The sequence below is a fragment of the Apium graveolens genome, chromosome 10, assembly GCF_009905375.1.
Source record: "Apium graveolens cultivar Ventura chromosome 10, ASM990537v1, whole genome shotgun sequence".
In the NCBI taxonomy this organism is placed as follows: Eukaryota; Viridiplantae; Streptophyta; class Magnoliopsida; order Apiales; family Apiaceae; genus Apium; species Apium graveolens.
The window spans coordinates 150,458,268-150,482,336 of NC_133656.1; the positions used below are offsets into that span (position 1 = coordinate 150,458,268).

A 24,069-nucleotide genomic window follows, 5' to 3' on the forward strand; every position below is an offset into this window, starting at 1 on the left:
TGATACTTTTTTATTTGAATTTTTTGTACATATATATTTTTAAATCCTTTGACCTCATTGTAAAAATAATAATTTTTAATTCTTTTATAAATTAAAATTTAGTTATATATTTTTATTCAAAAAACAGAAAATTTTAAAAATCATTATTTTAATTATGCGGTCAAAAAACTTAAAAATATGTGCACAAAAGTCAAATATTATATAATAAAAAAAAATTATACACAGATTATTATTTATTACATAGGATTACCTTAGGGGTATATTTTAGGATTACTGAAATTATAGAGATATTCAATTTGAATTAAAATTTGATAGTATTAAATTTAGATTTTAAAAAGTTCATAAAATCTGAACTTATTTGATTTTAATTTTAAAAAATCTATCAAAATATGATGGTATCCAATTTGAATTTTATAAAATATTATCAAAATCCTGTAGTCATTCAAAAGTCTATGGATTGTTTTTTATTTGATAAGTTGAGTGTATTTTTTGTCTCTAGAAATCTCAGGTAAGTACATGAGATTTTAATGAATTTGTGAAAAATTGTAAATTAAAAATCTATGATATTTTCCATCAATTATGCCAAAATCAACGTAAAATTAAAATTAACAATAATCTTTCAGAATTTATGAATAATTTTCAATCTTATAAAATCCAGATCAAATACACCCCTTTAGTCCTAGGTAAGTTCTGGACCATCTCTCATTATAAGAAAATCCCACACATAGCTATAAAAACAATTTTAAATCAAACGAGTCACAAAGAACCAAGTCCTCGAGGACATGGACCAGAAAGAAAAGCCCCGAGAAAGGTACTATTTTTAAATCAAATGTCACAAGTAACAGTCAAAACATTAAACCTGAAGTTTCATGCATACTTGGAATATTATACTATTCAGCCATGTACATAAGTATGAAATTAAAAGTACTTAGATTTGTGAAATTATAAAGTTCAAGTGAAATTATATCATTTGAACAAACACCAAAATCAACAAGATTAATCTGTTCCACTGGCATCTGTTTCTCTAGGCTTTATACAATACACACGTGATCCTAGATGTTGCACTCCCAGACCAGCATTTTCACAACCATTGAAGAAAATTGACTCTTCTTCTTTTCCAATTCTGCGTCTCCAACTCATCAAGAATGCAGAGCAAGCTACTCCTGGATAGCCTGCCAGACAGATATATGAAATCAAATCAATGCCTACACGAGATCATAAATTCTTTAACCTGACAAACTAGTTAGTGAGACATACCACCATTCTCTGTGCCATTCCTCCTCTGAATTGGTTCATCCAAATTCGAGGTGCGCGTTTTTAACAGAAATGATAAAGTTTTAATCAAGTTGTTGTATTGTTTAACATCTGCAATAACAAGCACAAGTATACAAGTCAGCGATTTTTTACAGAAACACTATTTCATAGAAATCAACCATCACATAGTGCGAGTTATAATAGCAAGTTGAAAACACTCCACAAAGATGACAGGTCTTAGACTCTATTCTTTTTAATTTGATATCCCGCATCAATTTCGCAGTAAAAACATAAAAAGGAAAATCATATAATAATTCTCACATACTATTCATCACAATGACAGGGAGTAGAGATTAGGGATTAGGATTGTGATTAAAGTTTTAAAGAATTGTCCAAAATCGGCTCTTGTAAATACATTATCTCGACAAACGATGTAACTGACACATTTTGGTAATCAATATTTTTCCAATGCAGGGTCAAAATCAATAAAGAAGACCATAGAACATTTATGATCTAAACTATACATTAATATGACCTGAGTATCTTTTAATCATTATTATCACGAAGACGACTAGTCGACGACTAGTCAGCGACTAGTCGACACGAAGGTACTTAGGCGCCAAGAGTCTTCAAGCCCGACTTGTTGTCGACTAGTTGACGTGAAGGTCACCCAAGAGTCTCGTAGCCCGACTTGGGGGCTTCATAACCATAATTGTGATGTACCATGCTTATTTTGAACTAATTATTCTATTACTTTTGATCTAAATTATAAAATTAACGTGTTCAAATATATTATATATTAAATCTAGTAATTATATGTATAATGAACACTTTGTCGACTTTTTACGACTAGTCGGACGACTTGTCGACTAGTCTTCACGAAGGTACTCAGGCTTCGAGGGTCGACTTGGCGCCGTGATAACCTTGTTTTAATGTATACACTTTACACAGATGATGACAGTAAAGTGAATGGTCTACCTCTGTTATCCGCAAGTATATTACTGGCAAGTATAGGATCAGCATTTAGTAGTTCAATTGCGTTGGCACTTGCAAAAAGTTCAGGGTGATTTCCTGATTAAATTTTAGGAAACAACTAATAATTTGATATCTGACTTTTGTTGGCCCAAAATTTTTAATATAATTTAATGGCGGCATGAAAATCAAAGTGCGAGTAACATTTTTTAATATCATTTAATGGCGGCATGAAAAACAACATTCATGGCAATTCAGAAGCAGACTTGAGAAGAACCGCTTACACAATAAAATATCACTGGCAATCACCAAGTCCCAATCTGAATAAGCAGTTGGAAAGGCATCACCCCATGAATCTGAAATTTCAATATAACTTCTAATAAAAAATAGAACCAATGGAAACAAAATGCAAATTTTAAATTTTCAAATAAATAATTAAAAGTGTCTTAGATAAAGCCTGACAACTATGCTGTTAACAATCTAAGATTTTAAACATACTAAAGTCTAAAAATTCTCACATATACAAAGACAGAGAGTGGGGAAAGAATATCAAAATAAAATTATGTATGAAACCGCACGTTGCATTAAATATCTAGTTACTACTCCCAAGAGGACTCATCCATAAACCGTTACTAATCTTTCAAATCACTTACAGTGATAAAAGTATGAAATATAGGGGTACAAGTGCTCACGCTTTATATGAGGAAGAACAGGAATTACCCCATTAACCTTGCAATTATGAGCTATGTTTTCTTCAATGTCAGAATCATCATAATCTGAAGTCGTAATATCAATTTGAAACAACTTCCAAAGAAAGATTGCCAGACCTCCGGTGCCACTGCCATTGTCATAAAACAATCTCTTATCACTAACACAGTCGACAATAAGCTAAGCCAACCATAGTTTGTGCACGACTAGTATAACAAATTAAAATTGAAAATGGTCTGGATTACATTTCAGAAAAGAAGATTATCTGGATTAATAGTAACCAGCTCTTATGAGAAGCGCACTATGTTTGTTCCGATACAACAGAGCTTAACTCCAAAATTTTGTTCTGTTACTTCAAAGCTTTAGTCGAATATATTGATTCATTAATACTGTTCATCATGCTGAGCATCATTAGCAGAGACATCTATATGAGCCTCATGACATATCTTACTCCTTGTTAATGATAGTTTAGCCCAAGATATAGATGCATAATCTAAGTAAACTTTTGCACAAGTCAAAGGAGTTAATGATGCACTGGCGTAGAAGCAACTGACTAGTGATTGCAGATACAATAATGTTCTAAGTGAGAAAGATACATATATAAAACCTTTTGTCAACATACAAAATATGTGCTGGAAAAATAACATACCTCCCTAATTCAATTATGCGCTTTCCTTCAATCCATGACTTGTGCTGAACTAACCATTCTGCGAACGCAAATGATCCGGGCCAAAGTAAATTAGCATTCAGCTGGTGAAAAGTAAATTCTCGTATAAGTAACTCCTGCATATAGGCCAAACAGTACGCAATGGTCTTACTTAGTAACATAAACTAAATACACAAAACGGCTCATCCTTTAAATTTGAATTGCAATAAATAATATATTTCTACCGATTCAATTTATGTTTTGACTTGATGAAAGAATGCATAAAGAAACCCATACCATGAACAAAGATAAGTATATTAAGCGTTAAGTTACTGGCTCTAGCAAAATCTTACTATGTTAGGAGAAGAGTTTTATTGGATCATATTCATCTAACATTCCCCCTCCCTTAAAATCCCACTTTGGAATTATTAAATGTGGATCAGCCGCAAGGCTTAGCCTATGGCTTACCACGTCCTCTTAGTAATAGGAGATCAAGGCTTCAAGCCTCGGTGGAGGCGTGTGGTGCACCCAGTGTTATTAAAGGCGAGATGCGCACCGAGGCGCTAGGGTCCCTTGGAGCCTAGGCGATGAGGCGCGAGGTGAGGCGCGCGCCTTATCGAAGTGAAAAAAATTTATTTAGAAAACAAATTATTTATTATACAATTATGCAAAAACACCACAAATAGGAATATGAAACTTATAGGAACTTCCATGTTGGATTAATTTTTTTACTATCACTTTTTTCGGTAGCCATTGCTCCTTTACAGTGTAAATTCATACATATATAGTAGTATGTAGCCGGAAACACAAAAGAACAAGTAAATACATGGTATATTAGTATGTATAACACTACAGCTGTAAGAATATACACTATATATATATATTTGTATACACACCCAATATATATATGTATATTTATTTATTTAAACTATATATATACATAATACACACGGCTTTACTGAGTAGAAAAGAAGTAGAATATTCATGTATATGTAAGGATATATCTTCACTTTTGTTATTATTGATAACATGAATTTCTAAACACTTATAGGCTTTAAAAAGTATGGGTTTTAGGGCTGTTTTTGACTATTTTTACTGTTTTTTGCGCCTCGCTGCGCCTCGCGCCTCAGGGGTCTAGGCGCGCGCATCATTATAGGCGCTGCGCCTCGGTAAGAACTATGCGCTAATAGTGCGCCTCGCTGCGCCTCGTGCGCCTCGGCGCGCCTTTAACAACACTGGGTGCACCATAAAGAAAAAGTGGATCACTTTGAATCTGTCTTACAAGAGCATCTCCAACCCATTACACTATTTTGGTATGATTTTTACACCCAGTTGGTGTAAACATTACACTATATTCAAATTTCACTCTAACCCACTACACTAAATTTTACACCATTCTTGTACTACATAATAGATTATTTTATTGCTAAAATATAAAAGTTAGTATTAAAGTACTAAAGTTGGTTGGATAGATATGGAACAAATTTGTTGTAGGTAAGAAGTATAAGGGCAATGTTGGGAATAAAACCTCTAAAAATTTGGTGGGACACCAAAATTGGTGGAACCTTTAGTGTGACACTAAAATGTTGTAAGTTTTAGAGTTGGGTTGGAGAGAAAATTTACACTAAAATGGTGTAAAAGTATACTTTTAAAGTTGGGTTGACTATGGTCTAAGCAATATTCAACCTTGGTATCCAAATATATTTTTGAGAATCTTAGCTGTAGGATGGTGCGAACTTGAGACCTAGACCTCTCCCAAACATAGTTTGATTATCATCTTAACTTGGCTGCTATCTTAATTTCTAACCCAACCGGTGTTGGAAAAATGCTCAAGTGGCTCGTATTTGTATATCTTTTGACTAAAAATAGCTAAGCTAACAAGAAATAAACACTGAATCCAAGATAAAGTTGATTTTTTTAATCAATACATCCACACCCACACCCTAAATTTCAATTAAAATCAACCAAATACCTATCTCCAATTCACAACAAAACACGAAACGCAAGTAAACATCTCCCAAACTCGAGTTAAAACCCTCAACAGCAACCAAGAACCAAAACGAAAAGCACCCATCAATTAAACTGGCTAACCAAGTAATAAACTAAACCCAATATCAAGATTAAATTTTTAGGCAATACATCAGAAACCCACACACCAAATTTCAATGTTAGTCAACAAAGTATCAAAATCAAAACCCGTTACATACTTCAAGAACTAAAAGAAAAAACACCCATTAATCACCATAAAACACAGAAAATTAAAAAGATGCTAAAGAAACAAACCATTCCAGGAAATTGATGATTTCTCTCAACAAATTTCTGCTGGGCCTCAGCATTTTCTTCGTCTGATACCAAAAAATTACATTAGCTAAACAAACTATAAAAACTATACATAAATGTTTTGTATAAAGATAGAGACCTGTAGAGCTATCATCCTCTTGAGCAAAGAGTGAAGATGGAGAAAAGAGGGCTATGTCCATATTTTGTAATTTACCGGCACTTGAGATCATTTAGGGTTTTGAACCAGCTAGTGCCTCTCTGTTTATATCTGAAAGTCTTTTTAGTTTAAAATTATTCCATTATTAAAATTATTTTAGCAATTTAATGTTTTTAATTAGATTAAACGTTCGAATTATTCTTAAAATATATGTCTTACTATAAATCAGGATAATAGATTAAATATTATTATTAAATTATATTAAATTTTTTCCAATTAATTTATTAATTGATAGCGGTACCTAAACTGATTAGTTTTTTTTTTTACAAGAAAACCGACAATCATACAAATTTTTTAATACTAATGTCCAACGAGATGCAAGACTTTAAATGAGGCACATAAGGTCCTGTTTTGTAAAGTTTTAGTTTGTGAATTATCCCCATTAGGAGCTTATACGGTCTAATAATCTTCTGAACTTGGTTGTTTCCTGCTTCCAATAGAAGTAGAACAGTAGAAGTAGAGATTTACAGTCAATACACATAAAGAAATGACAGGTTTTAGGTCATTTTGTTTTAAGTGCTTATAACCATGTAAACAAGCACTTGTCTGAAAATAAAATATTTTTTCTCATTAGTAATCAGCTATACATTCCGTCAATTGTGTAGTACAACACTAGTTGAGTTATCCACTGGTTTTTTGCAAGCTTAACCCAGCAAATCAAATAAATCAAATATGTAATCTATACAAACAAAAAGGGAGCAATATAGAAACTGTGACATCCGCCGCCTGATGAACTAACAAATGGAACTTCTGCGGGAAAATGAAGATATTAGTCAAGTGCATCAACGGAACCTCTTCAACTGGAAAGTTGGAACCTGCCACTGGGTTTTTTTCTTCTCCATCCCTAGAAACGAAAAGAAGACTTGAACTTGAAGATCACAACTTTAAGTACAACATTCACGGAAATTATTATCTATTTAAATGAATCAAAAGTAATTGGAAAATCTCTTACGAAGGCTATGTAGTACACAAAAGTCAAGCCGGCCAAAACAATAAATGCAATTTGGAACACATTATACCTGTGTGGAAACTCAATATTTTTAGTACGAGTAGGCGACAGTGAATCTAATTTTGGGAAATCAGTAAAAGTTGACTGACTTGTATAGATATTTGATTCCACGGAGAGATTGTAGCGTGTGACCAAATATCTCTTGTGCGGCGGTAGCTTGAGCATAGTATGCAAATGCAGTAGAACAAAACTGTATAACACTGTCAAAGAGAACAAATACGATCACTCTGAGCTGTGTTTTCATTTAGCAAGGATAGAACATAAAATAAAGATGAAATTTAAAAAAATAATAGATCCTAGTATAGAAGTCTTTTCTATAAAAAATTTAAAGTTGTGAAATTAAAAGAGAAATATTGTTCTTCAAAGACATTTTTATACATTATTTTTTACTTGTGAGCATTAAGTTATGTGTTTCTAAAATAGACTGTGTATATGTATTTACAATTATTAAAATGTAATTAGTTATTAGTGGGTGGAAACTGGAATAACAATATATTTTCTGCTCATATTTTGCGAAGTAATTGACAAAATTCATTTCTTTTTATCCTGATTGCTGTTTAAGCAGACAGCATACTGCAGCGGCTAAGTGGAAACTTAATTAGTAAGCAAAAATGATTGAGGTAGACAGGTAGTGCCTAAACTTAGTCTTAGAACAGTGGTCTAAACACAATTATTATAACAGTGCCGATCTACAACTTGCTTTTACGTGGAATACAAATATCATAAATATAGGAAACCTAGTCCAAATTCAAATTTCCATGCAGATAAATGTTTAGTAACCCATGATATCGTAACTTAATTGAACGGGGGAATTACCATACTATAAAAACAAACCTGATAGAGCAAAGAAGAATGAGACCGACATTGAATAGAAAGGAGTTCATGAGAGTTGCTCCCCACCTGTCACAATGTAAGAGATATAATAATTGTTATATTACCAGTTAAATGAATAGACTAATAGACACCCTACTGAATTTAAAAGCGCAAAGTACAAGGTCACCAAAAAAGATTATTACTTCATAGGATGAATAGTGACAAAAACCAATCTCAAGCCAAGCATCATTGCCCCGGCAATCACAGCAAGCAGAAGATACATGCAGAAGAATGCAAATGCAGCAGTACCCAGAAGACCTGAGTGGCAGAATAAATCTCATATTAACCATTCTGCAATATGATTTTAATTGGAAAAGAGAGCCAGAAGGAAACAAAATTTGAAAGTGAAACATCATAAAATATTTTGTAATACCCCAAATGTCATCCAACTTGATGAAAACCTCATTTAAGAATGAAGAAAGTGGAGGATCAATCAATAAATATATCACAATATGAGCAATCCAAGCAATTGAAACCACCAACCTGTCGAAAAGAAGTACAGTGAACAAAATTACTATTTGGTAAACAGTTTGGCACAGGCAAGACATGAAGAAATAATAGTAGAGGAAAAAGAATGATACAAACAAAAGAGAATGCCACATGGTAAAAGCAAATACATTGAATTGGAAGAGTCATCAAAATTTATCTATCATCCATCATTATATTAGTTGTGTTAGCAATACCTGCAATACAGTAAAATAGATATACATACACACATATATAACCTTTTTCTGTGAGAGGGACAGCCACCCTAATTCACAACTTATGCATACAAAAGATGAAAACAAGGGGAACATGACCATAGACGCTTACTGATTGATTTGTTAAATTACTGAATATTATTTATTCAGCAATTCTACCTCTCTAACAGGTTAAGGGTACAAGTTTCCACTAGCCAAAATAGAGAGATGACAGAGCCCCTATCCATCTTGACGAACAACTCTGACTGAATTTATTTAAGTCAAACTAAAGCTTGCTGTAATTAATTCATATCGCTGGAATATAACTTTATGCAAATATAAATTACAATTTACCTTAAGTTAAATGTGCGGATGTTTCTTTGGTCATCAATATATCCACAAAAATAAAAAAATAAAACAAATCAGCACATTTTCTCCCTTTTGAGAAGTATACATGCTTCATTTATTTATGCTAAATAGAATGGCTTTAAGTACAAACTACAGGTAAACAAGGAAGCTTAAACTCAAATAAGATAAAATGGTATCCAAATATTAAAATTGCCGTATTTGGCATAGTTTTAACAAATTAACATATCCGCTGTTTCTCAGTAAGCTAGCTTCTTTCAACTGCATCTGTCAATAGTACTGAACATTATAGGAGACTGCATATTAATACCAAAACCTCTTACCCCAAAATTCCCAACACAAGTTTAGCCAAATATCCAAGAACAGTCATAGCCCATGTTGTCTCAGCCTAAGATATAACACAAAATATTAAGAAAACCATATTTCATAGTTCAGAACAGAGACGACCAAGTATGCAAAAACTACATATTTATCACCTTTTCACCTTGAGGATACATTTCTTCTAATGCCTTGACATCTTCTTCAAGAAGAAGCAACTCCTGCATAAAATTATAGAAGTCAGATTACTGAGCATACGAAGTCAAAGAAACCTCCTAAGAGTCTCGGAAAAATATGACCAGCATCAGATGATTGCAATTCCGTTGTGTTCAAATCAATATACCTTCTCTAATGCTTTGGTATTTTTACGCCACTTTCTACCTTTAGATCCACTTCTTTCTTCCTGATGCAACGCATCTGCAGCTTTCTTCAATTCTCTGGCCTTCTTACCTAGTTCTGTAGCTTCCTATATAAGATAGAGTCAAACACCCAAAATTAATTCCTTCACACCTATCTTTGCCAAAAAAAAAGTAGTTACATGTACCTTGATATATTGTGAGCGAGTTATAACAGCCTTAGGACGCCTTATGAAGGAAAATATAAGTCCCAGTGGTAAACAAGCAATTCCGACACCGCCGAATATCTGGACATAAATCACATGCGGAAAAAAATTCGTTAAAAGGAAAAGACTAAAATGTATTACTAATTTGACACATCAAAACTTGTAAGCTTTAGAAAACAACCAATTCCAGAATACTTAACATTCCATCAGATTATACAACTAGTGCACCAACAAAATGCTAAAATTTAATAAAGTACTGAAACGGGTCATCTATGAATTTCACACCCGAGGAAAAATGGAACTTTATTCCAATACATGGACCGCGAGTAACCGAAAAACTAGACCCAGTCTCCCATTAATCGAAACTAGTTGAAGTATGGTAACTCCCCTAATTATTTGATGAGAAATGCAAAAAAAAAACCCCGTTGAGAATGATATTATGCCCCCTGTCCCCCTTTTTGCCGAAAAATAGAGAGATCAATTGATGTATTTACTGAATCCGCTGATACCGACAGGGTTGGAACCTGCAGCTTCGGCCTTGACTAAAGATCATTTAAAACCATAGCCACAAATGATTGGCTTGTTTATGCTTTATTCAGAAAAGGAATTAACATATCCATCATGGTTAAACGACTTCACACCTTCACTTTTAAAAATAAAAAACTACTTATCTTTTCATTAACAATGTTTGGGGAATAATACTATGTCTAACTTCAACTTAGCTTCTCAAAGAAAAATATTGTCACCAACCCCAATGTGACCAAAAGTGTATCATACAAAAAGTAATTATACACATTCATACTGCAGCATACACAAGTTGAACAACAGTCACATTCTAATCAACAATTATCGAAGGAACCCAACATACTGAGAAGAGTACAGAGCCAACAATTGTGGCCAAAGCAACAACATATTCCGGAAAAGTGGCTCGCTGTGTCCAAGTTGTCTCTGACGACGAATTTCCAATGAATGCAGAACACTGCAAAGGGGTGGAGGGACAAGATATATAAAAAACAAAACAAGCCACAGCAATTTGAAAAAAGTTTCACATGATAAAGAAAAACATAACAGAGGTCTAATTTATCTCTTTCTTAACCTGACGTGCACCATTTCCAATACACTGTTGGCCACTGGTAATACTTGACCAAGCACTCGGAAAGGACTCTGTAGCAGAAGAGAGGTGTCTAACAGTGAAGTCTACTTTTCCTATAAGACCTGGCAAAATTAAATGGTAATTGGAATTCAGATAACAAACAATCATCGTCATAGCCAGACAAGATGAAGCTATCATTAAATCATTACGCAAGAAAAGCTTTCCTATCTGGAAAAATGTGTTAACATCGATTCTGGAACACATTTCATTTTAGTTCTGACGAAATTTCCATTATTCTAGTTACATAAGGAATAATTGAATTAAAGAAGCAGCTAACAAATTACGAAATATAAGATATTCATAGTTAATTATACAGTACAAAATATTTTGCTCAACAGTATCTTCACCCAGACAGAATTCTTCCAAAGCGATGAGCAATTCAAGCAATGCACACTGACAAGTGTAGGAATCCATGCCAGGTAAGTCAAAGATTAGGCTAAATAATTATCTCTAAAAGATTTTGACTCAATAATCAAATAGATGACCCAACAATGGAACGTATCTGATCACAACACAGTATTCGTAAAATTTAAAATTAATAATACGAGTGACAAGTGCACATTATGCATCAAATCTAACTCGCACACGACAACAGTGCCATGTACAGGTGCAACCAACAACTTATAGTAGTATCGAAAAAAGTCTCGAATACAATATCATTATATTATTTACTTATTGTATGTGGAAACTGATTTTGTTTAGTTAAAGACATGGTAAGAGGACACATCCCTCGTGCATGTGAGCCCTTAAAAAGAATAAATAGCAACTCAAAGATCATAGACAATGGAGGAACAAAAGCAAAACATAAGTCAAATTAAGCAACTAAGCAAGGGTAAAATCCACCAAAATCAAGTACTTCGGTGATTAGTGAATCACGATAAGAGGTTCTTTATCATAGTTTATCATGAACTAAGCACATCCAACATTTGCTAAACAGGAAAAAACAAAAATCAACGCAGATTTATTTATAGATACTTTAAGAGTGACGAAGACATAGTCATAGTCTTATAACACAATAAAAATGCAATTGATTGCTTAAATATAAACTAAACCTAAATTCAAATATCAACCGAATTACACCTACAGTAAACACGTAACTAGAAACTTCCACAACTCTAACCATCCAAAATTCAATTCATTAAGCTTATAGTCGCTTTACGAGTGACACTCATACTTACATAGCAACACATAAGCATTTAATCGCTTCAACATAAACTAAACGCAGATTCACAAAAAACTAATTCTTTAACTAACCATACAAAATCCCGAGCACTAGAGCAACAACAATCGCAGTCGTAACCACCCACACCAACGCACTCTTCAACCTTTTCGCAACACTCCTGCACACACATTCCACATTTCACACACAAAAACAAAGTCACACCTACAATTCAACAAATTCTACTGATCAAACACATTACTTATCCTGATCCCCTTCATAATAAAACATCGCAAACGGAATAACGAAAAACACGAGAACCGCATCAACGATATAAATCGCAAGCCACAAATCCTTCATAGGAAGTGTCAAATTACAAGCACCGTTATAAATAGCATGTTTACAAGCTTGCCGATTGGCCACGTCAGCAGGTAACATGAGAATCGACAAAAAAGCGATAGTTAAGCCGAAAACAACAACAAATTTGGGGAAATAAGCTTGGTTTTTATCATCAGGATGTTGATAATTGATTAATAGATAGATATTGAAGATGAATACGACTATAGATACGATTATTGCGACGAGAACGAGAATTAAATTGAAATCGCCCATTGAGTTAGGGTTTGGGGACTGAGTTGAGTGGAGCGAGTTGTTGTTTTAGATCTGGGGTGTAAGTGAAGTGTTTTTTTCTAGGTGAGGAGTGAAATGACAGATTTGTCCTTGGAGATTTAGGAGCTGTTCATCCAAGTTGGATGTGGTTCTATTGGCTGTAATCTGTATTGTAAAAGAATGATTTAAACTCAATTTTTTTTGTAATTTACAATGTTCCAGTTATAAATTTTACATTATAATGGAATTGCATTACCAGAATATATATCCCGATTATGATGTTAAATAAAGGAAAATACAAGAAGCTTACTGCACTGGTCCCCAAATTTATAAGGCTTCGAAATTTCTACAGGTGAAGAGAGGCAACAAATTGATGTTTGAGATGATGCTGTGCAATCCGAAACAAATAGTCCTCAGAAAGTAAAGAGTAGCAGCCAGCAAAGTGATGTGACAAAAAACCAAAGGGTGGCAACAGAAAATTAAACAAAAAAAACAACAATACAAAAGAAGAACAGCAAACCATAAGGCAATCAAAGTTCAGAGATATTGGAAGCGAAAATACAACGCAAATTTGGAAGAAGAAACAAAGTTTGAGAAAGCTCTTGAAAGCCATTTAAAAACAAGCGAAAGAGGAAAAAGAGATCATATTAAGGGAAGTTCTGTTGGTGGCAATAAAAGTGGACTCTTTAGTCTACCATGGAACATGAGAAAATGTAGCAAATTTTTACTATTATTAATATTATTGCACTGCATGTTGCATAATATTCTGCTGCTATGTTGGCATTGGAGTCGCTACTATAGCACTGCATTTTCATGTATCCCTGGAGAGAGCTGTCATGTCATGCTTATCCTAAAAGGGCATTTAGGTTCTTAGCTTGATAATTTGTGAGTGTGGTGGATAAAAGGTGTAAGGCACATTTGTTATCTGAAATCAAAGTATATTTTTCTGTGCAAGTTTATTCTCTCCGGTCATTTTCTTTCTCTAAAAGTTCATCGTTTGCATCAAGCCAATACTTGTCTTTTGTACAAAAACACCTGATGCGTTGGGGATGCGAGGATGGTTTGCTGACAAAGGGTGATTAGAGGAGTCTGCATATTAGAAGGCATTAGGCGATAAGGAAAGGAGAAGCCAGCATGACCTTGATTTTTTGTGATTAACAGAGAGCAGCAAATAAACAAAGTAACAAACTCAGTGCCTGGTGCTTATAATGAGAGGGCTCATAGTGAGGTACAAACAATGAACTAGGCAATTATGGAGCTTCATCAAGAAAGCAAGTTACTAGGAGATTTGGACAAAGCTAAAATCAGCCTGCAAATTAAGCTGAATGGCAAAAAAAAATTTAAAACACAAATGATAAAACTCGTGCATCACACGCGTATGAGTTGATTCATATTTAAAACATTTACCGAATTCAAAGTCATATAACCCATCATTCATACATAACAAATATCTTTTTATTTCAATAATTCGAGAAGAAGTGATCATCCAAAATGAAATACCTATGAATCAGAATTATGACCTATTTCATTTTAGAGGATATTTCTTGACTTTCATTGCAGCAAGTAAAAGTAAGTATATTGCAAGATAAACATGCATAGTAGCATTGTTGAAGGAATATTAAATCCTCAAAATTGAAACTTTACAAGGAAAGTGTGACGAGCCCTGGACCAAATCTCACAGTTGTTATACAAGCCTGGCATTGAATCTCTTTTCAACTTTTAAATAATGGAAGATGACACAAAGAGCAACAACTCAACCAAAGTCCTCAGTACAACTATTTAGAAATAAACAACATTATTAAGCTTGAAGTACCCCAATTTGGAAAGCTATAGTGAAAGCTACCCCTGCTAATTATAGTTTGTTCCATGATAAAATTTAATTAATTATTGAGTTTGAAACTAAAGTAAAAGTAAGTTGATGATAAGATACTTGAGACTTTTTATAATGGAACTGAAGAATTTTAAGCTGTTGCCTGATCTGTTAGCATCAATAAGGTTGTTTCCCATTTAACTTATTGGATCTTATCACCTTAATATTTTTTACATTTTTCACATGGATTTTTCAGTTTATCAATATTTAACTGCTACTTTCTTTGCTCAACTATAAGAAAAGTTATATTTTATTGGCTGGTTTTGGTAAAAAATTTAGTCAAAATTAATCATCTGATTGGTGAAACATTGAAATTCATGTTTGTTAGAAAATAAAAAAGAACTATTATGAGACTAGTGCTGTAAAAGGAACATACAACTAATTTTCTGGTGGATTCCACAAAAAAAAAAAAAAAATATTAGTAGAGTATCTTGTGCTGTAGTATCTGCTAGTACCACAAGTATTACTACTTGCATGAAAAAGTTCTCCTCTTTCTATATATATGATCATGTATGATGTATGTGACTTTGCTTATGTGTTTGTATAGAAATTTGTAAAACATAATCGAGAAAAGGTTCTTGAAACAATCACCAAAAATGTCGAAAGAGAGATATGGATGCTGCTGTTTTTGGCGAAAATATAAGCTTGGAGTGGCCGAGGCGCCACTAGAAATAAAACAACTGTTTGAGAAGTACTCAGAAAATGGAATAATGAGTCTACATCATTTCCAGAGGTTTATTAAGGAGGTTCAAGGAGAAGCAGCAGAGGCTTCAATAGAAACTATGTTTAACAATATCAAGGATCAAAAGATTAATAAACACTTTACTCAAAACAAAGGTCTAACTATTGAAGGTTTTTTTAGGTACCTTTTTGATGGTCATATTAATCCTCCTCTACCTTTTCCTCCCAAGGTAATATTTTCCCATCCCTTTTCTTTTGCCTAGATGACACCCTTCTGTTGGTAAAGAGATCGATGATTTAAGTTAAATTAGTGTATACTGCAATTTCTGCAAGATATTGTTACCAAAATAGAAGAGCTAATTTTTTCGTGATATGATGTTTAAAACTAGAGTTTCCACACCATATGGGAAATATGAATTTATACCTTTATGTTTCCAAGATGTTGAGAGAGTTTTTTTTTTCCAAATTTGTTCAGGTACACCACAATATGAGAGCTCCACTGTCTCATTATTTCATCTTTACCGGCCACAATTCCTATCTAACTGGTAATCAACTGAGCAGTGATAGTAGTGACATTCCTATTATTGATGCACTCCACAGAGGTGTTAGGGTTATTGAACTGGATATGTGGCCCAACTCTACCAAAGATGATGTCCATGTTGTTCATGGAGGGTACAAAATCCGCTTACCTTGTTTATACTAATATTGTAGGGTTGGAGGGGATCTTTGGGCTGTAATCCTTATGGTGATTTTTATTTTTAAAAAAATGTAGGACACTAACAAATCCGGTGGAACTTATCAAGTGCCTAAGATCAATCAAACAACATGCTTTTGTCAAGTCTGAATATCCTGTGATACTAACTCTAGAAGACCATCTTACTCCAGTTCTTCAGGCTAAAGTTGCTAAGGTAACTCAACTCAATGCTTCTTTCTTTCCACCATTAATATTATGTAAAGAAATACTTGGCACAACTGCAACAACATGGAATCATAAATTTTTCTTTATCACCCTCTAGTTACATATATTTTAATTGTCATTTCTTTAAATCAAAATACTAATCTAAACAGATGGTGAGTGAAACATTTGGAGACATGCTCTTTATTTCTGGGTCAGAAAGCTTTGCAGAATTTCCATCCCCTGAATTGCTGAAAAGAAAGATTCTTATCTCGACCAAACCACCAAAAGAGTATCTTGAAAGTAAGAATATTAAAGTCATGCATATTGCAAATGAACACAAGGAAAAGGTATCTGCAGAGGAGAAAGCCTGGGGAACGGAAGTCTCAGATATTGGAAAGGAAATGGAAGTTGTTGACGTGGTAATTTTTTACTTGTCATACGCTTCCTTTTCCTCTTATTAAACTTCTGATAATCTCGTTATTAGGTGTCTCAAAACAAATTCTCTGCTTTTTGTTAAATTCAAGAAGTTATATTTAATCAGGAAATAGATGATGGAGAAGCTTACAACGAGGAAGGTCTTCAAGATGACAAAAGCAACTTAAAGCAAAACGTTGATCCTGAATACAAACATTTAATTGCAATTTGTGCACGAAAAAGGAAAGGTGGGATCAAGGATTGGCTGCATGATGATCCTAACAAGGTCACGCGCATTAGCCTAAGGGAACAGAATTTAGAAAGTGCTGTCATTGATCATGGTGCTGATGTTATAAGGTATAACAGTGGATGTTGAACAATATTATATATGTTATTTTACGGATGCATAAATTTAGTACTTCAATTTTGCATTAAAAATCATAAAAAGGATTAACTGTTAGTATATCCGATTAAGTTATGATTTGTCACCAGGTGCTCTTTGATAAAACAAAATGTAAGTAACTCAGTCTCTAAGCAATGACAACTATTCCAGGCTCAAAATACTTGAATGTATCGGTCTAACTACATTCAATCTCAATGGTAAGTAATATAAAGTCCCTTAATGTTATCTCTGTATGTTGAAAGGTTTACCAGGAGAAATTTGTTAAGGATATTTCCCAAGGGTTCACGAGTTGACTCATCAAACTACAGTCCGTTCATTGGATGGATGCATGGAGCTCAGATGGTCGCATTTAATATGCAGGTTTACAGATTCTCTACTCATTTCATATAATGCTTTTGCTGTATAAAGTAGTGACATCCGTTGGGGAGGTACTAATTCTTTTGTTGTGCAACAGGGCTATGGCCGGTCACTTTGGTTGATGCAGGGATTATTTAGAGCCAATGGTGGTTGTGGTTATGTGAAGAAACCAGATTTTCTACTGAAAGTTGGTCCCAAATATGAGGTCTTTGATCCCAAAAGAAAATTACTTGTAAAAAAAACTCTAAAGGTGAGCGAAAAGATATCACACTTTCTGGTATTTAAATTTTAATGAAGTGCTCTTGAGTTTGATGTTTTTAATATAGGTTAAAATATATGTGGGAGAAGGATGGCATAATGATTTTGATGATACACACTTTGACATATACTCCCCACCAGATTTTTACGTGAAGGTATTAAGACTATGTTTTCCTTGGGAGGGGAGGGGGACTGGTTATATTATAAATCTTATGTGGATGAATACACTGACTGATTTTTATAACCATGTTTGGCTCAAATTTTTTGTATCCAGATTTATTCATTTAGTTTCAATCTGTTAATGTGCGTACAGTGCATTGGCAGGCCAAAACGGAGTAAAAATTCTTTTTTGTTTGTCATGTGGCCTTTACTCTATGCAGGTTGGGATTGCTGGAGTTCCTTATGATTCAGTAATGAGAAAAACAAAGACAATTCAGGACAAGTGGATACCAACATGGAATGAGGAGTTTGAGTTTCCTCTGACAGTTCCTGAGCTCGCATTGCTTAGGATTGAAGTTCACGAGTATGACTTGTCAGATAATGATGATTTTGCAGGACAAACATGCCTTCCTGTGCCGGAACTGAAAACAGGAATTCGAGCTGTACCTCTTTGTAACCAAAAGGGGGATGAGTACAAATCCGTGAAGCTCCTCACACGCTTTCAATTTGTCTAATAGACAAGACATTCGCCACTTATTACTGGTGCCCGAATCAATGCAAAATCGTAAATAATGAATAATACGATTATTTTAAAAATAAGGGAAAGCCTAAATAAAATTTGTAAATCAGAGTTGAGAGAATTTGTTAAAAAGCAGGCAGCCTAGTACCTAAATAAGCATTATCTTATGCAGACTCCATATGTAGTTATTTGTTATGTATACATAATTGCTAGATGAAGGTTATGTTTTGCACTTGCTCTGAGGGTTACAATAGAAGAAAGCAAAAAAAAGTGTCACAAGCTGTAAGAACTTCATTCCGGATAAATGTAGAGGTGGATAATACTGTTTCTAGTCGACTGGGAATCACTTGGACGAGGAACAGGACAAACAAATAATTTCAACACGAGATTTGCTTTATCAGCTGACATCAAACATCAGCTATGAGCACATAGAAAATCCTTCAAAGAATGAATATACCGTCACTATCCCTGGCTCATTCTTTTTGAATGTTTAGGTAAGCAAACTGTGGAAGCTGGGGGCTTATTAGCTGCTTTGGCTGTGTTCTCAGATTTGTCTCCTTCTGTACTGGGAAGGCCGTATAAAGTGTTAATGATGAACAACAGATTGAGCTGAAAGCCATGTTGTGCACTTGTTCACCACTTTATTCTCAAATCCTTGTTTGTTGTCCACTTTGCAAAACCTGCCCAATTACTCTTCTTATTTCGCCCATCAGGCATTAATAGGTACCTCAATGTAACATGAACTCTCTCTGTGAGAGCAACCATACATTTGTTACTCTTCATGCATCTACAGATCCTTTTGATATCTTCCTTACATTTTTTTTACTTGGTTGGCAGAATTAGGATTAGGAACTTGTAGTTGATCCACTACCTACTTACCATAGTTGACAACTTCCCTCCTGGCAGCCTGAAGTTAATTCACGGAAGATCAAAGACTGCCAATCGGCTTGGAAAATTGTAGGCCGCAGTAAAGAAGATGCAGCAGATGAAAACTTCAACTTACAAAAGCTGGCTTAATGAATGCAGGATTTTCGAGTTGGACCTCGGATCGTAGCAGAAAGCGGTATCAACACATTGTTCTGGTTTAAGCAGAAAGTGATTTATTGACGATTTCTTTTTAAGCTTTCAGACGCTACTTACAGAGAGAGTGTACAAAAATACTGCAAAATTACTCCAAGTGACAGACTAGCCCAAATGTATGAAATGTCAAAAGTCTGCAGAGGAATATATGCTCTATAATTCAAAAACACAGCAGAAGCACAATATCTAATATTCACATTATGTTTTCCCCTGAAGTTTCGAGTTTTTACATGCAGTCCAAGTCCCTGACAATCCTATCCTCTAAAAAATAAGTACTGTTCTGCTCCTGTCATAAAAAATAGAATAAAAAGAGCCGCAGCTAGCAACTTTTATGCAGAATTAATAAAAAGATTTACTCTTCTAATGAATAGTAACTGAACATGATGTCATAATGTAAAATTACAGTCACGATTAAAAAAATAGAGCAATGATTATGGATAAAAACTTTTGTTAGATAATTGCACTACAAAGATTCCCAAAAAATATACAAAAAACATGAATGCTTTAAGTACTTTGCTCTGGTAAAGTGGTAAAATATAAAAAGTACTCTCATCTCATAGTTGCTTTAAGCATAAGAAGAAACTGTAAATCAATGGCTGAAACAAGTTTTAACTAGTCAGAAATTTTATTGTAAAATCGACAATTATAGTCTGAAAAAAATCATCGATTATGTGGACACAACATAGTTTACATATAATCCAAATCCAATCCAAAATTAGTATTACATAATCTGATAATCATACTATCAATAAAACAGAGAGCCACAGCTAAACCTTATTGTCTCCACACAGACTTGACAATCCTTAAAACATCTTCACGGTTCGTACCCTGCAGAACATAGCTTTTCGCAAGCTCTAAACTCTCCATATGCTCCGGTTCATCCTCAGCCATGTTGCTAAGCTTGCCAATAATTCTTCTACGTAGGGACTGCAAGCGTACACTGTTATAAAATTCGCGGCTTGCCGATTTTTCCCGAACATGCATGCTTAGTTCACGCTCGTCCAATGTTGCCTTCGGAAAAGCCATTAGAATTCCATAAATTTGTCTGATGGAAGTGAGTAAAAGGACTCGTTGCAATGATTCTTCTCGGGATACATTAACATTGTTTTGCACGGTCGTTTCGGAGTTTGTGGCAGTTGGTGGAGGGCGGAGAGAATCGGTTGGGGTGAGATTTTTGAGAGCTGCTGCAGGAGGAGCTTGATAATCCATCAAGATTGATTTTACAAAGTCTTTTGCAATGTTGTGATTCTAACATGTACCCCGAACGTTCTTTATATAGGTAAGGTAACAGGCTAAAACACCGGCATGTTTACAAATTCTACTAGGTTTTGAATCTGTTGAAATTGTAATCTCAAGCATACCTGCATTCATTTAGTTCAGTAACGGTTAGTTTTGTTTTGGTCAGCTGTTTTATCTAGTAAGCATCTAGTTTGCAGGAGTTTGAATAAGTCAGCTAGTGTCAGTTGTTTTCTTATTATTCCTTTATATTGTTTGTATTGCTTAGCAGAATAAATCAATTAGTCTTTTACAGGCATGTGAGTTTGCTTTTCTTGCTTCATACAAATAGCTATACATATTTATATATATAGACTATATTTGGTATCAGAGCTGGAGGTTCTGTGTGGACGTAAAAGACATTAGAGCATGGAGGTTAACAAGAGTAAGAATGGGTCATTAGGCTTTAGCTACCCAATGTTTGCCAGGGGCAACTATACAGCATGGGCACTCAAGATGAAGGTGTATTTGAAGGCACAAGGGGTATGGCATGCCATCGAATCGAAGGACTCAAAGGAGAAAGGAAAGACTGCACTTGACGATAAAACTGACAAGGTGGCTCTGGCAATGATTTATCAGGCCATTCCGGAAGAGATTCTCCTCTCTCTTGCAGATAAGGAGACGGCAGAAGATGCGTGGGAAGCTATTAAAAGGTTGTGTCAAGGAGCTGAGAAAGTTAAGATGACAAACATACAAACGTTGAAATCTGAATTCGAGGCCTTGAGTATGAGAGATGATGAACAGATTGATGACTTCCATATGAAGATTAATAGACTCGTGACAAACATCAGAGCCCTTGGAGAAGAATTGAGTGAAGACTACACAGTAAAGAAGTTCTTGAGGGTTGTACCTGCAAAATTCCTGCAAATAACATCTGCATTGGAGCAGTTTGGAGATCTTGAGAATATGACTATGGAGGAGGCCGTGGCTACGCTGAAGGCACACGAGGAACGTGTAAAAAGAAAAGCAGAAACAAAAGAAAAGGAGAACGTTCTTCTGTTGTCGGAGGAAGAATGGGCTAAACATGAAAAGAAAGAAGGAAAATTGTTGATGACACGGGAGAAGTGGCTAAAAAGAAACAAGGAAGGATCCTCGGTGTCCAGGAATCGAGGTGGACGAGACAAAGCTAATGGAAGGTGTTACAACTGTGGAATTTATGGTCATTTTGCTGCAGAATGTCGGAGGCCCAAGAGATTTGGAGAACAAAGGCAGGAGGCAAATCTGACTCATGTGGAAGATGATGAACCTACACTACTTCTTGCGATGAGCACTAAAGAGGAGCCAAAGTTGATCACTGCGGATAGAAGTGGGATCGTTCAAGCATTGCTGTCTAGGGATGCTAAGAAGACCAATGAATCAAATTTGTGGTACCTCGACAATGGTGCGAGTAACCACATGACAGGATTCAGAGGAAAATTTTTGGAATTGGACGAAAAGATTACAGGACAAGTGCATTTTGGGGATGGATCTGCAGTGACGATCGAAGGCAAAGGTACTGTCATGCTGCTATGTAAAAACGGAGAGAAAAAACCTTTACATGATGTTTACTACATTCCCAGTTTGCGTAACAACATCGTTAGCTTGGGACAGATGACTGAAAGTGGAAATGAGGTGGTGATAAGGGGAGAATTTCTGTGGATTTATGATGAGAAGGAACGCTTGCTGCTGAAGGTAAAACGTTCACCAAATCGACTATATAAAGTGACCTTAGAAAATCGTGGACAAGAATGTTTGATGACCAAAACGGAAGAATTATCTCGTTTATGGCATAAGCGTCTTGGACACGTAAACTATCAAGCGCTGCAGATGATGTCCAAAGAGAGAATGGTGAAAGGGATGCCAAAGATAAGTCAGCCAGAGAAGGTGTGTGAGGGATGTCTTATGGCTAAACAAGTAAGGAAGAAGTTGTTAGAAAATTAGGATTTTAGAGTTTAATTTAATTATGTTTTTGATGTTAATCCTAAAATCTAATGATTGAAAATTATTCAATGATATTTGAACTTAAATTTTCATGTATGGTTTTAAGAATTTTCTTAATGAAATCCATATGAAATGAGAGTTGAAAGTAGCTTGGAAAAGCTTGGAAAATTTTGAGAATATTTGTCCCACATTGAAATAAATAAAGGAGGGTGTGTGTTTTATATGGTATTACCCACATGAGTAATATACAACTACTAAGGTGTGTGATGGTCCATTGTGTTGTTGTGTGCTTTACGCACACACGCGCGCCACGCACCGCCCCGGGTCGGGTCGAAGGGCGATTTGGAGATATCAGATCAGAAATGACTTAAATTCTGATATCAAAACTTAACTTAAGTTCTGATATCAGATCAGAAATGACTTAAGTTCTGATAATAATGTGGGTGTTACAAATAATTTAAATCCAAAATCTGATCAGTTTTGATTTTTCATTAATGCAGCAGTTTAATTCAGACATTAAGTGTATTGAAAGTTTCATTTTTCCTCTCCTATAAATAGAGGCTAAACTGAATGTATAAGATATATACACACGACATTCTCTTCTCTTCTCTTCAACCTCTCTGCATTTCTCTCCCAAAAGTCCTGAAGTGCTGATATTTTCCGGCGACTGAGGTGCTGGTCTAAGTGGAGCTTTTGTTACTGCTGTTAACATAAACTCCGAGCTGTTTTATCCTGGTGGAGATATTGTGCGCATCCCAAACGCAGCAGGTAGGGGCAATATTCTCTTCAAGAGCAGTCAGGACTTCGAGCAAGGCCTGGTGACTCAGCTGTGATCATTTTCTTGGCATTTTGTATCTGTGAACCTTTATTTCAGTCACTGTTAAAAGCTATGGTTTCGGGTACATCTTTCTTTCTCTCTTCGTTATTTCAGTTACTGATTTTGTTTACCTGCATGTTTTGTTTTGTTAACTGTGGTCTTGGCCTAAACTTGCTAAATTCTTTATACACTTGCTTCTATGTTGCTATATTTGTTAGTGAGATTTACAACATTCTTGAAGAGAATATAGTATATATAATACATTAGCATAATGGTTAACGAAAGTGAGGTTATCGTTGGTGGTGGTAGCAGTTCGGGTGCAACTGCTGGGGCCATTGATTGGACCACCTATAGTTTCCCACAAGCTGTTGAACTAACCGGTTTACTGGAGAAATTCAACGGTGGCATTGGCTTTTCTCGCTGGCAGAAAAGGATGAAGTTGTGGTTGACTATAAAGGGTCTGTGGCCGGTTGTGGAATATGAGAAACCAGAAGTGGATCAAGAGAAGGCTGACACAGTTAAGGCTTTTGCGAAGTGGGCTGAGAAGGATGGAGTGGCTAGGGCGGCCATTCTGGCGGCACTAACAAATACTTTGTTTGATGTCTATTCTT

General features: G+C 34.9%; 3 protein-coding genes across 4 annotated transcripts; 1 reads left to right on the top strand and 2 right to left on the bottom strand.

Annotated features, from left to right (window-relative positions):
* Window positions 1-839: 839 nt before the first annotated feature.
* On the bottom strand, window positions 840-6,141 carry LOC141689748 (uncharacterized). 2 transcript variants are annotated; one of them, XM_074494124.1, is made up of 7 exons: window positions 6,000-6,141; window positions 5,864-5,925; window positions 3,584-3,684; window positions 2,919-3,064; window positions 2,511-2,582; window positions 1,258-1,365; window positions 840-1,172 (listed from the first exon to the last, which is right to left on the bottom strand). In XM_074494124.1, the coding sequence occupies exons 1-7, from the start codon at window positions 6,088-6,090 to the stop codon at window positions 997-999; spliced, it is 756 nt and encodes a 251-aa protein (XP_074350225.1). In that variant the 5' UTR covers window positions 6,091-6,141; the 3' UTR covers window positions 840-996. The 2 variants fall into 2 exon arrangements, with proteins under 2 accessions (XP_074350225.1, XP_074350224.1); XM_074494123.1 differs by having other exon boundaries at window positions 3,584-3,717; window positions 6,000-6,140.
* A 416-nt stretch (window positions 6,142-6,557) lies between these two features.
* On the bottom strand, window positions 6,558-12,930 carry LOC141689747 (LIMR family protein At5g01460). The gene is made up of 14 exons (XM_074494122.1): window positions 12,460-12,930; window positions 12,293-12,378; window positions 10,982-11,100; window positions 10,754-10,864; window positions 9,868-9,966; window positions 9,667-9,789; window positions 9,482-9,544; window positions 9,329-9,393; window positions 8,333-8,442; window positions 8,103-8,217; window positions 7,921-7,986; window positions 7,176-7,286; window positions 7,030-7,096; window positions 6,558-6,921 (listed from the first exon to the last, which is right to left on the bottom strand). The coding sequence occupies exons 1-14, from the start codon at window positions 12,807-12,809 to the stop codon at window positions 6,874-6,876; spliced, it is 1,533 nt and encodes a 510-aa protein (XP_074350223.1). The 5' UTR covers window positions 12,810-12,930; the 3' UTR covers window positions 6,558-6,873.
* Window positions 12,931-14,998: 2,068 nt separating this feature from the next.
* On the top strand, window positions 14,999-19,615 carry LOC141690548 (phosphoinositide phospholipase C 2-like). Its single transcript, XM_074495339.1, has 10 exons — window positions 14,999-15,587; window positions 15,833-16,029; window positions 16,130-16,265; window positions 16,426-16,674; window positions 16,797-17,026; window positions 17,315-17,432; window positions 17,527-17,679; window positions 17,756-17,842; window positions 18,068-19,089; window positions 19,204-19,615. Exons 1-9 carry the CDS (start codon window positions 15,273-15,275, stop codon window positions 18,359-18,361), a joined length of 1,779 nt encoding a protein of 592 aa, XP_074351440.1. The 5' UTR covers window positions 14,999-15,272; the 3' UTR covers window positions 18,362-19,089; window positions 19,204-19,615.
* The last annotated feature ends 4,454 nt before the right edge of the window (window positions 19,616-24,069 follow it).

Excerpts from the sequence above, each read along its gene's own strand:
- LOC141690548 (XM_074495339.1), top strand. The coding sequence starts at position 15,273 with ATGTCGAAAGAGAGATATGGATGCTGCTGTTTTTGGCGAAAATATAAG. Across the intron at positions 15,588-15,832 it reads CTCTACCTTTTCCTCCCAAG|GTACACCACAATATGAGAGC; the intron begins GTAATATTTTCC and ends AAATTTGTTCAG. Across the intron at positions 16,030-16,129 it reads GTCCATGTTGTTCATGGAGG|GACACTAACAAATCCGGTGG; the intron begins GTACAAAATCCG and ends AAAAAAATGTAG.
- LOC141689748 (XM_074494123.1), bottom strand. The coding sequence starts at position 6,090 with ATGATCTCAAGTGCCGGTAAATTACAAAATATGGACATAGCCCTCTTT. Across the intron at positions 3,718-5,863 it reads ATCATCAATTTCCTGGAATG|GAGTTACTTATACGAGAATT; the intron begins GTTTGTTTCTTT and ends GCCTATATGCAG. Across the intron at positions 3,065-3,583 it reads CGCATAATTGAATTAGGGAG|TGGCACCGGAGGTCTGGCAA; the intron begins GTATGTTATTTT and ends TGACAATGGCAG.
- LOC141689747 (XM_074494122.1), bottom strand. The coding sequence starts at position 12,809 with ATGGGCGATTTCAATTTAATTCTCGTTCTCGTCGCAATAATCGTATCT. Across the intron at positions 7,287-7,920 it reads ATTCTTCTTTGCTCTATCAG|TGTTATACAGTTTTGTTCTA; the intron begins GTTTGTTTTTAT and ends TCTCTTTGACAG. Across the intron at positions 7,097-7,175 it reads GGAATCAAATATCTATACAA|GTATAATGTGTTCCAAATTG; the intron begins GTCAGTCAACTT and ends GTTTCCACACAG.